Source organism: Larus michahellis, chromosome 2, assembly GCF_964199755.1.
Source record: "Larus michahellis chromosome 2, bLarMic1.1, whole genome shotgun sequence".
Lineage (NCBI taxonomy): Eukaryota > Metazoa > Chordata > Aves > Charadriiformes > Laridae > Larus > Larus michahellis.
In genome coordinates, this window is record NC_133897.1 from 74,222,029 (window position 1) to 74,237,227 (window position 15,199).

The following is a 15,199-nucleotide window of genomic DNA, read 5'->3' on the forward strand; positions in this document are numbered from 1 at the left end:
AAGTCTGAGTTCAGGATGGATTTGTTATATTGCATACAGGTTGCAGAGACAAACAGTAAACTATTTAAAATTTTACCTATTGAAGAAATAGGTAAAGACAGTCTAGGCATCTCCCCCTGTCCTGCATGTGCTGGTTTTAGCTGAAATAGAGTTAATTTTCTTAATAATAGCTAGAATGGGCCCACGTTTTGGATTTGTGCTGAAAACGGTGTTGATAACACAGGGATGCTTTACATATTGCTGAGCAGTGCTAACACACAGCCAAGGCCTATTCTGCTCCTCACCCCACCCCACCAGCGAGTAGGCTGGGGGTGCACAAGGAGTTGGGAGGAGACACGACCAGGACAGCTGCCCCCAGATGACCAAAGGGATATTCCATGCCATATGACGTCATGCTCAGCAATAAAAAGCTGGGAGAAGAAGGAGGAAAGGGGAACGTTTGGAGTGATGGCATTTTGTCTTCCCAAGTAACCGTTACACCTTAACACAAGTAACCAAAAGCCCTGCTTTCCTGGAGATGTCTGAACGCCTGCCTGCCAGTGGGAAGTGGTGGAGGAGTTCCTTATTTTGCTTTGCTTGCGTGCATAGCTTTTGCTTTACCTATTAAACGGTCTTTATCTCAATCCACAATTTTTCTTACTTGTAGCCTTCCGATTCTCTTCCCCATCCCACTGTGGGAGAGCGAGTGAGCGGCTGCGTGGGGCTTAGTTGCCAGCTGGGGTTAACCCACGACGCTGCAGAAAGTCAAAAACTTGAGTATAAATTCAATCAAGAACAGCAGCTTATTCAGAGGGATGAATTCATACCCGACAAACAACTATGACAGTTTGCAAGTCTAAACTGCGGTGAGGCTGAGGAACACATGCGTGTCCCCAGACCATCCCAAACCACCTTATACTCTGAGGACACACCAATTGCCATGACTGAGAAGTAGAATGAGGAAATCCACCTTCCATCTGATCTATCATTGATCCTTTCGGCTGTAACGTGGCATGAAGCATCTATCTGAAGTAATGTAGCTGAGTCCAGAATAGTGCTCCTAACAGCCAGAGAGACCCCAGGATTGGTGGGCAATGCAGAGTATACATCAAGCCATGAGGTGGTTCTTTTGGGGATCTACCATCCCCTTTATGGCAAATCTTGGTGTTGCTGGAGTTTGTCACCAACTTTAGTTCCCTGAACAGTTTCAGAAGCTGAGGTAGAGATTTAGGTGTCAGTCTTAGCATCTCTGGTGCCAAGTATGGAGATAACCAAGTTAGTTCCACTAGTCCTAAAGAATGCAATGACAGTGGTGTTGGAGCTGATATACCTTGGACCCCAATTGCTGTGGTAGGCAGAGAACTGCTGCAACAGATAAAGAAGAAAACAAATGCTTACAGCGCTTCATATTGGCCTTCAGTGGCTGAACTGGTTCTGGGGATGACCCAATCAGAAGCCTCTGTGGTAACCATAAGGATGTAAGAGGACTTGACTTTACCAGTCTGGAAGGGAGAGACAGAGAGACTTTCTTGGGATGGCTTTCTTAGGATGATAGCCAGCGGCAGAGCAAAGACAAAGCAGCCACATTCGGCTGGATGCCTTCCAGCCCATGATACCCACTGGATCCCACACAGAGAAAGCTTTCCCTGCCTTCTTAAGGAGAAATTTTCTGTAGTTCAAGCTCACCATCAGGTTTTAAAGAGCGCCACATGGAGCACTTGTGGGGAGCAAGACCTTCTCCATCACACTAATGAAACCCTGCACGTGTGTCAGAAGATGAAATTCAACCCCAAAGCAGGGGTACACCCAGGGTGTAAAACAGCCACGGGAGATACCATCAAAGCTAAAGAGAAGCACATCTTCTCCAAATGAAAATTCATAGCAGCAATTGGGCAATTGAGTGAAAATGAAACAACACAAGAATTATCCACCTTACATACTCACTGAGCAGGAAGGTGAGGATGGCCCCTAATGAACATGTTTCTGGTCTCAAGCGGCAGGCCACGTGAATATCCATAATCTGAATGTATTTGTGGACTATCACTCCAAAAAAATAAAAGGGTAGGCCTTCCAGTTGCAACTTTATACTAAATAACCAAAGTCTGCAAACTTGAAAACTACGTCTGCTCATTTACTGTCTCCTTCGTGCTTAAACAGAGACCTATTCCAACTTGCACTTAATTGGATTACTACAGCTAATGGCAAAATGAGGTGTTAAATACATATCTTTTAGTAGTCAATTAAATTTAACTTAAATCCCACACATGTATAAAGTTATGACGGATCAGTGCACAACGCTAGTCAGCAGAAACCCGGCATGATTAAACTTACAAAAAATTCCTCCCTGCAAATATGCTGTGCCACTGACAGCCCCGGTCCTGACAGAGCAGTAGTTAACTTATGATAAATTCCACAGAATTACATTCGCTATACATTTCAGATAGGAAATAAACAAATCTAAAGTGATCTAGACAAACTAAAAGACAAAATAAATGAACAAAGAACAAAAATACATAACCATACTTCACGTGAATCTGCACACACTGGATTGTGATTTAAAATAGCTTATGTGACTATGGACACATTTTTGTTTACTTGTTTAGCTCAAAACATGCATTTTCTTTTTGCAGTGGCCTTCAGACTCTAAAGCTTCAAAGAAATAATTCCCTTTACTGCATATTACCAAGAAATCTATCCAGACCTCTAAGAAACAAAAAAAAAAGTCAGTGAACGTTTTTAATTTGAAGAGTAGTCTTATTATCTCAGTTATTTCTATATCAATTTTCTATGTAAAAATTTATTTTTCAATTGTCAGCTATATGAATTTAGATCAGGAGTCAAAAATTAAGTAATGATCTCTCTGACTTCTGAGACGCTGAAAGGTGAGTGTTACCATCACATAAATCTTTGCAACCCCATCCTTTCCCAAGTACGTTAAGTTTACATGAGAGAAGGAGTCTTCCTTTGTGCAAAGGTGTCACTGGGACATACGTGAGAACAAACGCCTGGAAGCAGAGGTTAGCTCATCTTTACTTTGAATATGTCCATCACAAAAAGTGACCCAGACCAACATTACTTCTGCAAGACCAACAGCAACAAGAGCAGACAGCAATACTTCACACAAGTTTTTTTTATGTTTGGATGACAGTTCCACTTATCTACCATCCGCTGAACAAAAATACGTCCCGACTATTTAGTAGAAGGTCTAGTTTGTTGAAAAGTCTTTGTAGAGTGTTTGAAGGACTGCTATTAGCACCTAGCCACTTTTTTTTTTTCTCTTCCACCTTTTACAAATACCTAGAGCAACATCACAGTCCCGATGCCCGTACAAGAAAGATTGTATCAAACTTTCCCTTGAAAAACTAAACCAGTCATGAATCTGGAGAAAAGAAAGCCAAGTTGGACATGGATGAGGTTCATAAAATCACGGAGGCAGTGGATAAGGCAAATGTAGGGCTGCTATTTAACGAATCGCACAATCCTTGAACCAGGGGACGCCTGTTGAAACTAGTTGGGAATCAAGAAGAAAGAAGGTGAAATAATGTACTTTTTAACATGATTGGTCGTGAACTTCTGCAGTTTGCTGCTAGACTATGCTGGAAGCAGACAGCATTTAATCAAAAAGATTCATGGATAACAGGTCCAAAAATGCCTAGCTACTAAAGGAACGAGGACAACATCCCTAACCCAATGTCTGTGGACAGCATGAGGGGAACGGACTGCAGCAAGCGCCCAGGCTTATGTGCCGTCCTTAAACAGTATGTCCTATTGCCTCCACTGAAGGCAGAATGCTGGGCCAGATGGACTCTGCTGAGATCCGCTCGGGCATTTTTTATGCTCTCCAATCTTCAAAAAGTTTCACTGTTTCAAAGGATAATAAACTTTTATTCCAGGACAGAGCATCAACAGCCTACAAAGGTGTTCCCAGACGTGTCACAGGGCAGGACGACAGCTCACTACCACAAGAGGTGAATGCCTACCCAGAACCAGAGAAAGCACTGACTCAGGGTAGGCTTAGAGGAAAGTATCTCAAGCCGAATCCGGCAACCTGAGAGAGTCGAGGCTGCTGCCACTCCGCACCCCCAGGTCCGACCAGTAGTGAGGCTGAACAAGTTTTTCCAACAGGCGCACACACACAGAGCACACATGCACATCACATCCATACATATATATATACGGCCAGCCATACAGATCCCCGACAGACACTCAGAGCACTCACACCAACACTCACAGCATCATCCTGCTTCCCGCTCCAGCTGAACAGGATGGAAGTCCGCTAGTGGGAATATATCTATACGTCCAAGGTGGACCCCTCCAGCAGCTGGGCTCAGACACTCAGTCTGCCCAGTAGCCATGCTTGGATCCCGGTCTCCCCAGTTGCTGCCACCTGGACATACGAGCCCTCGAGGCTGCGGGCAGGCAGACACATCGACACACACGCAAAGCTGGTCCCCCTGCGCTCTCACCCCTACAGACACCCAGAGCTGACCTTTAGAGACCTCCACACCCATCCCGGCCCCCGGCCCACTTCGCCTACTCGCTGTCTCGTCCAGCTTGATCCTTGCTAACACCCACGCTCCCGCATTCGCTCAGTTTGCTGCACCACAGACCCCATACACACACAGGGAGTAAAAAGACCCTCACTGGAACACAGCTGAAGGTGGAGTTTAATGAGACAGGGCAGGTGATGCTGGTCGGAAGCAAGGCGTCGCCAGACAAGCATCCTGGCCAGCCCCTGCTACATGCAAACAGATGCTTTTATTCTGTTATCCCTCTACTTCCCACTTTTATTCCTCCCTATATCACTTAAATTCCTCCCTTTTCCCACCTTTGGTTCCTCCTTTAGGCATCCTGTAATAAGTCCTGTGCAATTCCCCAAAAGCTCTTCCCTTGCATCCCCCGACATATCCCACATCCCCAGCTAGCAATGCCCTTAGTCTAAAAATCAACCCGGGGAGCTGCCCCCAACGGCTCATGGTGACGGATTTCACACCTGGACACTGCTGGGACAGCCCTGGGAGGGGACTGGACAGGGTCTCCCTTCTTCTGTGTCCTTAATTTGTGTTTCCACCTGCCCCTGTGCTCCTCTGGGCTTGTGGATATGGACCTTTCATGGGAACACCGTCATGGTGTTGTTTGGGCTCCCTCCACCGATGTCTCTCTGGGCTCCTCCGCGGGTGTGCACATGAGCTTTATCACACAAGCAAACAGGTACCGCTGCAGGCAGCCAGCCTCGAAACGCAATGACTCTCCACCAGCTTTCTGGGCTCTAACACACGGATTGAATCTGTCACAGGTCGTCTGTTTCTTAAAATAACCTGTGATGATCGATCCCCCTTCAGCATCTGTTAGAAATCATCACATATTGCTTGCCATAAACGAAATGCAGTGATTAATGATTAGGCAAATCACATAATGAACCAACAAACGGTTAGCGCAGGCTGTAGTCGGTAACTTGTGCACATGCCTCACGCTACAGCTTCAGCCGTCTCGTCAAGGTCAACGCAGCTACTCAAGTGGTTAAAGCAAAGCCTGCGTGTCTCAGCAAAATTGGGGCGTTACAGATCACAGCCCCTGCTCTGCAGATGGACGCGCCCGGGGCCGCATCCAGCACCCAGCCCAGCGGAGTCTTTTCATTCATGCAGGAAAGCTTCGGATCAGCCCCTAGAGGTTTGGTTCCCCCCCGCCCCCGCCATTTCATTTTTTGGGGTTGTTTATTACCTCTCTGTTGGTCTTCCGTTCCATTAAGTTGTTTTTGTGCTTCTTCAATTTTGTCTGCAAGAAAGAGAAGTCATGATTAAAATACATATATAAAACCCCCACGATTTTAAAAAGTCATTTACTGAAATCTGTCTTGAGGTATGTATTTATATTTAGGAGCGATGCCATTCACACGTAAATATGCAGCACGTTATGAGTAAAACGGCCATATAAAATTCTGTCATGTTTTACCAGCAAGGCTATTGACATGTTAAATTACACGGAACAGCATAAAGGAAAGCACTGGCATTGGATCTGCAGTCAACAGCTAATCCCGCCGTAGTTTTGTACCATCTGCAATAATTTATGCAGTCAGGGGACTCTTTGGAATAGATATTATGGTGCATTACGGAGTATTTTAATACGTTTTTGAAAAAATGCTGTTAGAACAAGACAATGCAGCATTAAACACAGGGATACAAAGAGCAAACAGGATTTGCAACGTGAAGCAACAGAGCTGATGCTCTCACACGGGAGTAGCTGAGGGTGAGCAGCAGCCCCCTGCTTATTCCTCTGTGAAACTACCTGAGATTCCCACGCAGTGCAATTTAGAACATAACTGGATTCACCCTAAACCTTTCCGATTGTGCTGGCACGACTCTGGAAATAGCAGACTCCTCGGCTGCCATATGTAGAAGGAGGACAGCTCTGCAAAGTCCTCACCTCTTTCTTCACAAGCGTGGATGGAGGCTGTTACTCGGTCTGACTTTTAGTCACTGTTCCTGTACAACACAAGGTTTCTGGAAAATGGGTCCTTTCTTCAACGGACTTTTAAATCAGTGGGTTTAAATGACTTCCCTAATATTAATGAGCTGAACCACTCAAGTACATTGGAACCATGTGTTCACATTTGAAGCCTGAAATTGTTTTCCAATTATTTTCTCAGTAGGAGCAAAAAATTATAACAGAAGCAAACCCTTCTCACGGGTTTTACGAACGACTTTTGTTCGGCTCGCTCCAGTTCTGCGTTTTTGCCTTTGAAAACTAGTACCAGGTTCCCTTCCTCACTAAAGCTCCATCATTTCTCTCCAGTACGTTGTCCCACAGAATGCACCAAAACATCTCACAAGGATGCTGACTGGGCAGACGCCCAGAGCCAAAGCAAATGAAGCTGCTAATGAGAAAGACCACCACCGCAATCTTAAAAGCTAAACTTCTTCCTTGTTCCTCTAAGGTTAGCAAGACATACGTATATATTTAAAGTGAAGTTTTTATACACAGGCTCTTTTGTACTGACTTACCAGCTGCTGAAGACAAACACAAGCAACTCAAAGAGAACAACCCTTCGCAAGCTCTTTACCAACCCAGTTACGCAGGCTGACTTTAAACAATGCAGAATTGATATTTAACATCTTCCTGGATTTCAGCTACAGCTGAAATACTGTTATGTATCTATACATTTTTTTTGTACAGAAAAGGCTGTAAATAACCATTTCTAACAAAAAGAAGAGGAAACATAAACAAAGCATCTTTTAGATACATGTGCCACTAATGCTATTAGAGGAAAGCGTATCTAACGATCTTAATACTGTTTTCCCACAGATTATTGCTTTACAGAAAGGTGGTGGAATAAGCAACTTACAAAGTTGCGTGACAGCTGATGACATACATGAACACGCAGGAAAAAAATAAACATCAATAAATTAACCCTGTAAATGGAGTTGTAAGATTTGACAAAAAGTGACATGCAATCAGAAACATAGATCGGCTAGAAAACCCATTTCCCCTCTGCTTAGAGACGTACCTAAGGTACAAGACTTGGTGTTTATCTTTTGAGAGGATGCAAAAGATTTGTCACCGAAATGTATACCTAAGTACACAGACAACTGCAGTTTCATTATTAAAAGAATTATGTTCATATTTCATATAAATGCTACAATGAACGTATGCATTTAAATTCACGATCATCCTATTTTATAGAGAAAAATCACTTAAGGATTTTGGAAGCACGCTACATTAGATTGCCAGAAAGATTAAATGCTTTGATCTCCCCTAGCTGAATTCTCTCTCTTTTATTTAAAAAAAATATATATACATAAAATTGAGCTCCTATCAGAAATTCCCAACCACTTCTTTCTCAGACTGTAAGCCCAAACAAAGAAACACAGATAACAGGAATAATAACTAGGTAAACATATGCTTGGTGCACAGCCAGAAAGTCTCCTGCACTTCCTGCGTCTCCTGAATGAGTTTCCCCAACGAATTATATTTGTTGCAGATACGTCTTCCTTCCCAGGGAGGTGTGTGCAGAGCGCTTCCAAGCACCACGAACACCCCAAAAAATTCAACGTAGGTTCTGGAAAGCGAAACACCGATTTTGACTGTAGATGAGACACACGGGTGTTAACGTGGGTTCCATTGAGGACTACATCCTTGTAACCACCCGTATCTCACAGCTATCCCCACTTCTTATGGCACCAAGGCAGGTTTAATACTGTTGACCAAAACTGGTGGCAGCTGCTTGCCAGCCTGCCGCATTTCACACCTACAGATCCTACATGATCTGTAACACAACGTGATCTGAACCCTAGCACCGAAACGCGGCCCCCCTGGCTCCTCTCACAACTCCTAACAATAACTTCCTAACTACCGGCAAATTCGTATTATCCACTCATTGTGTCATTAAATTAGCCTCACGTGAAACATTTTGAGGCGAATTATTTCAGACAACGTACCGTGTTCTTTCGTAATTATATTATAGATTCTCTAACAGTACACACCTTTGAAAACTCTTTATAAGCAAAAATACGTTACATCTGCAAAACTCAGGAGGAACTGAAAACTGCAAAGTCCACTATTAATTGTAAATAATATTACCTGATTATCTGATAATACTCACTTGCTTTAGTATTATTTCAGATTTAAACCTGTGATCCTGAACATACTGTCCAACCTGAAAATTTTACGAAGGAAGTATTTCTTTATCACTGGAGTATTATTTACTTCTACTAGGATAAGAGAAAGTAATTCAACTACTGGAAATTTCTAATACATGGCAGGCACGGCACCCTCTTTATTTCCCATAAAATGACTGAATAATCATAGAACCACAGAATGGCTAGAGTTGGAAGGGACCTTAAAGATCACCTCGTTCCAACCCCCTGCCATGGGCAGGGACACCTCCCACTAGACCAGGCTGCTCAAAGCCCCATCCAGCCTGGCCTTGACAACTGGATTTTTGTAAGACCTATCCTATTGTCCCCAACCTTTGGCAGACAGCCTTCTGGAGCAGCACACCTCTAAAAGCAAATGATGACGGTGACAGACGCGCTCTCACTTAAGACGGGACACCTCTCACTAAGTGCTTATTAGAGGAGGGAAAAGCAGAGCCATAATAAAAGAGGAAATCTTCATATGTGCTGCTGCTGCATAGAGAGGAGATTCCATATGATAGCAGTGTCACAACCCAAGGTGCCAGCATCTTGGCATCCCAAAAAAAGCAAAGTACAGGTAACATCATATAATAGGGTTTTTTATATGCATATATATACACACACACACACATATATATATGTGTAAAATAAAAAGAAACAACATGGATGCAATGGCTTTTCTTTCTCCAGTATTAAACCTTTTCACGTTATTGTCCAATACAGCTCTCACAGCAGGTATGTGCCGCGTGGAAATATCATCAAATTCCTTGGGGTTTTAAATATATAATGTAACTGTGCTTTTTAGGAATGCAAGGGAAGAGAGTGGCACGCAGTAAAATGTGCTTCTTGTTTTACACGTCTCCTGCTGTGATAGATCATTAAATGGATACCAACAGTCTGAGTGAGATACGGTGGTGCTGTGGTAGGTTTTGAAATGAAAAAATAAACCGGATTTTTTCACCAGCTTTGCATTCTTTAGTTTTTATCTTCACTGAGAGATATAACCTCACAGTTTTTAATTATACCAGAAATAAAACGCAGTTTATAAAGATCTTTTTTTTTTTTTTAAAAGACATCAGCATATCAACATATACAAACTTGAACATGTTTACATGTATTAGAAATGCATTAGGAATTTTCAAGAAAATGTATAAAGGCCTTATTTATATGGTCAGTTAAGGAAGAAAAATAAAGGTTTAGGAATTTCAGCAAGGAAAGCAGAAATAACGAAAAGTGTAAGGTTTGCAAAATATGATACCAGTAACTCCTGACGGCAATTTAAGCTGGAGCAAACTAAATCTTCCCGTTGTGGGTTTTGTTTTTTTGTGTTTTTCTTTTAAAGGACGTAAGAAAACTCCCCTCTCTTTTGCTTATGAAAGAGACTCCATGCCAGTGTAGTGAGATGACTTTGTCCTGCTGAACAAGTCACCCTGTGCAGTGACAACACACAGAGGAATGGAGCGGCGGTCACTGAGGAGGAATATTTTTAAGCCACCAGGAACGCTTACATGGGGGTGGTGGGTGGGAAATGTTCATTGAACACAAGCAAAACGCCCAAACACGAATATTTTTCATTGTCCATATTTGCATGTATCTGTATCACTGTAAAAAGGCTTTTTTTTGGCATCTTGATGAAGACGCAAAACTTCTGCTCTAAAACAATACAAGGGGCTTTGTTTTTATTTTTTTAATCTCCTGTACTCTATGGGTAAGTGGGAAATTAGCAGATTTACACCATATTGGATGCTAAGAACAGGCTATTTTATCAAACCTTTAAAAAATATGAGTTTATATCTTGCCTGAAAGGCTAGGGTTTTATATTCAAATATTTAACCAAAACAGCTGGAAGGAAAATGTCAGCATCTTTTTTTTTCCCTTCAGTTAAAGGCAACAACAACTCTCGGGCCTTACGCCTGAGTCATCCTAAAAATACCTCCAGCAAAACAGCTTCAGATGGCAACAGTTTTTTTTCTTGTTGCTTTCTCAAAAATCACACTCTCTCTTACCTTACTTCATCAGAAGACATCTGAAAAGTAATTTTCAAAATCATTCTGCGTGTTCCTCAATAGACACAAAGAAAGATATCACTTCCATTACATTTTCCTGCATTGATCATCTGGATCACTAGCAGAGAAGAGAACTGCAGGGACAAAATATTCTTCAGCTGAAGTATATTAATGCAATCACCCTGTGCACATTGGGAAGTATTACTGAAAACAAGATCATAAGTGGGGTTTCTTTTTGGGGGGAGAGGCACCGCTTGAGAAAACGACCGACAAAAGTTCAAAACACGGCGTTTCCCATCGCTACTTAAATTCAGAGAGCAAGTGAAATGAGGCTGAGACTCTCGTGCGGAAATCTCCGCCTCCTGACTACCGAAACCCACCAGGCTAACGCACCAGAAACAAAGTCCTTTGCATTTCACTGGATGAGAAGTGATTCTAAAAGCATCAGAAGACCACCACATATAAATAAATAAATAAATGGATAATAATAATAATAATAAAAAAAATGCCCTAAGCACTAGGCGGATGGTGTAGACCAGCACGGTGCATGAAGAAGAGCTCAGATTTGACACAGAAGGACGCAAGCCCACCCCCTCATCCCACTGGAACCATGTCACACCTCTCCCAGAGGAAAGCCTTGTGCTTCCAGCACCCTTGTCCAGGCGGCAGGGCGGGCGGGGAGGGCAGCCGTGCCAAGATGATGCACCACGCCAAGCTGATGCAAGCTTGGAGAGCTTCCCCGGGTGGCGGGATCCCTCAGCACCCGTCGTGGTTTAGCCCCAGCCGGCAACTAGGACCATGCAGCTGCTCACTCACTGCCCTGTGTTGGGATGGGGAAGAGAACTGGAAGAGTAAAAGTGGGAAAAGCCTCGGGTTGAAATAAAGCGAGTTTAATAAGTAAAGCAAAAGCTGTGCACGCAAGCAAAGCAAAACAAAGAATTCCTTCACTGCTTCCCATCAGCAGGCAGGTGTTCAGACATCTCCAGGAAAGCAGGGCTTTTGGTTACCTGGGATAAGGCATAACAGTTACTTGGGAAGAGAAAAATGCCATAACTCTGAACATCTTCCTCCTTTCTTCTTCTTCACCCACCTTTATAGGCTGAGCACAATGTCACATGGCATGGAACATCCCTTTGGTCAGTTGGGGTTAGATGTCCTGGCCACGTCTCCTCCCAACTTTTTGTGCACCCCCAGCCTACCCACTGGTGGAGCAGTGTGAGGAGTGAAAAAGGCCTTGACTGCTCAGCAACAACTAAACCCACCAGCGTGCTATCAACACAATTTCTCATCCCAAATCCAAAACACAGCACAACGCCAGCTGCTAGCAAGAAAGTTAACTCCATCCCAGCGGGAACCATGGCAGCACCAGAGGCAGCGTTTAATCCCAAGGCAGCCTGTCTGCGGTACCCACCAGGGGCTGGGGAGGATGGAGAAGCCGCCTTGCCCCACTGAGAGGAGGCTGCGATGCTCGGTTTCTCCCTTTCACTAGGAGGAAAGGTTCTTTACAACCTGCTAAAACGAGAACGCCACAGTCCTAATGCGTTGTGGTTAACTGAGATGAATCCCAAGACTTCCTTCAACCAGCTAATTTAAAAAAAAAACTAGACCAAAAAAACCCCAACCAAGAGTCTTGTCTGTACAAGGAGCCCATTAGGTTAATTGAGAGCGCAGCGCAGCTGGTGGGGCAGTCAGCGGGATGCTGCCTCCTGCCCGTCCCTCGGGAAGAGTGGAGGCTCGGCAGGCCCCTGCACGCAGGCTTTCCCGGAGCAGCCTCCAAACCTGAAACCCAGGCGGCAGAGCCGGGGGAGCAGGTCGCAATGCACCCCGGGCTCACAATGGGAAGGAGGGATGGCAGCACTGGCCATCCTTGGTGCAGAAGGAGGGGACCCGGTGGCCAGGAGGTGCAGGAGCTGGCAGAGGTGGGCACCTGAGGAAGCATTTGATGGCCCAGAGGTCCCACCGCTGCCACAAAATGAACACCGACAGAGCTGGCAAACAGGAGCAAAAGGCAGTCGATGAAACCCATAGGACGATGCACTGTTCCCACTCAAATTTAAATCTACTTTTAATTAGAAACCACTCTTCTGTCCCCGTATATTTCCCTTTTCTAATTTACTGAGGAGCCCTCAAGATTAAAAGGAAAAGATCAGATGAGGAAGAAACCGTCCCTACCTCTCCTCTAATTTTACAGTGTGGGAACTCGACACCTTTTGGCGTACGGTTTGTTTTGTGGTTTCTCCTTTCCAGTTTGGGGCTTAGAGAATCACAGCACCACGGCTTAGTGGGTTGGCAAACACTGAGCCTGATAGCACGGATGTCCCCAGCCAACCATAAACGCAAGGTAAAACAGATTAAATCTCAGTTTGTCAGATGCTACTGCGCTTGAAGGTTGCTTGTACAGTTGTAAGAGACGGTGGGGGGAGAAAAAGACCTCTGAAAAATGATGTGAATTTAAAACTCTCAGCAACTAGTAGGACGATACAGGAGCAGCTGTCATTTTAAAAACCATCAACTACTTTTTTAAACATCTTAAATGAGATTTAAACCATCTTTAAATGTTCTACTAGTCATTATAAACTTGACTAATGACCTGTTTGATCAGTTTTTCGGGAAAATTTTATGCATTTTCATTTTAATGTCAACTTTGAATGCTCATCATACTCCCTGCCATATATAATTATTTGCATTTAAAAATGAAAAACCCATGACAGATACTTTACATAACCCCGTTGAAAATAGAAGACAAAAACCATCCTCCTCTTCTTCTTCATTTTAAGAAAAAAAGAGGCTTGCATATTTGAAAATACGATCCGTAATCTGCAGATTAAATTAGTACCAGCAATGAAAAGCTACACTGAACATATAATAAAACAGTCAATGGAGAGGTTGTATATAAATTAAATATATAATAGCTTTATCTTTGCCATCACACATATTGCTTAAGCACGGAAGGGCTGACGAGGTATATGCACATACGTTGCAGAAGCACTTTGCATACGAACCCAAACTCAGTCCCTGTGTCACCATGTCATCGATTCACAACTTTTTGTTTGTTTGTTCGTTTACATGATTTGAATTTTTTATTATGAGGCTTTTAAACTCTCTAAAAACTGAACCTGGGGGGTGGGGTGGGGGTTTTTGGATGGCTGTGGCCTTGCAGCACTGGTGGCAGAAGGGATACAGGGAAGAGGGACGCACCGCTGGGGACAGGCACAGGAGCTGCCACGCACAAAAAAAAAAAAAAAAAATCAGAAGTGCAGGTGAAGCATCTTCGGCAACATCTCCTGCTGGCCACCTTTTCAGCCGGTCAAGCCACCGTGCAAGGGTGGCACTTCCCACAGCCGGCCCCTTTGCCACCTGCCCCACAAAGCGGGGCCACCCTCAGACCCCGTGCGTTCTTCCCAGCGGCAGGAGCTGCGCCACCAGAGAGAACGCATCTACACGTTGTCTCATTCCCCGCAACAAAGCACAAACACAGGTACTGATTGCAGTGCCATTTGCATAGCTCCTAATCAGCCACCTAGCACAGTAATTACCCCATTGCTATGCTGATGCCGGAGCATTGTTCTGCCCCGACTGCCAAATTCCAGCTGTGTGTACCTAGGACAGGGTGATCACTATCACTAAAAGCTGCTTAATAATTATTTAACAGCCTCTAGGGTATTCACTGTTCCAGGCTTAATTTTGGCTTTCTGGCTTTTAATTTTTCTTTTTTTTTTTTTTTCTATACCTAAACCAGCATCTGGGTTAAAAACTAAAACAAAATATCAAAGCCCACCACCAGTCGCCTCCAGCTCACCACCTTCTCCAAGCTGCTGCCAGGAGCACCCTCACACCTTCCACACTGGGACAGGTTCCCTCCCCCTGATAGGTTTACTGGCCTTTGATCTTACGTCCCAAAACCTGGAAAAACTGTGTTTTTCATGTATCCATTTTTTTAAAGCCTGACACAAATGGAATAAACGCCAGTGAAACCCCCGCAAGCATTAAAAAAAAAAAAACAAAACCAAAAAAACCCTAAAAAACCAAACAAAACTTTTCCACTCACCAGAAACATATGCAAAAATAACAACAGGTGGGGCCCAAAAGATTTCTTTAATTTCTGTATTTTCTCAAATGCAGATCCTATACCAAAGCAGCAAACAGTCGAGCCAGCCACTCCCCAGCCAAACAGGGGAAAAAACTTTCCATCCATCTTTCCGGTACTCCGAAAGCACTCGTCCTCAACTGCGAGGCTGCTGAGGGAGGGCTTGCCCAACTGCGTGCGGAAAGGCACAAAACTGGTTCAACAGGTAGAACAACATCAAGGGCTGATGTTTCATCACCTGAGACAACAGAGCAGAGGCTTTCTTCAAGTTCTCCGAGGGGTCAAACTGCTCTGCAATTTCTTCTTCTATTTCTGGAGTTCCTCAAATGCTACGGAGTTTACAAGGCAGAAATCATGTAGGTAGATAAATTCAGCACGGAGGAACCTAAAGTACCAACAACGCCGCTCAAAACCAGCTTCATTCTCTTAAGCTTAGCATACCTTAAAAAATACCTCTCTACGGAGATCCTGAAATCGTGATGGAAGTGGCTTAA

At 43.9% G+C, this 15,199-nt stretch overlaps 1 protein-coding gene across 9 annotated transcripts in view; it reads right to left on the minus strand.

Moving 5' to 3' along the window:
- The window catches only part of HIVEP1 (HIVEP zinc finger 1), a 134,460-nt gene that overhangs the window by 55,392 nt on the left and 63,869 nt on the right, over positions 1 to 15,199 (minus strand). For all 9 annotated transcript variants that reach the window (XR_012585601.1, XM_074575941.1, XM_074575942.1 and 6 more), the window contains one exon: positions 5,701 to 5,754. Coding sequence is in view for 8 of the 9 variants with exons in the window: in XM_074575941.1 (XP_074432042.1) it covers positions 5,701 to 5,754 (54 nt within the window). In the remaining variant the exon portion in view is untranslated. The remainder of the gene's footprint in view (positions 1 to 5,700; positions 5,755 to 15,199) is intronic.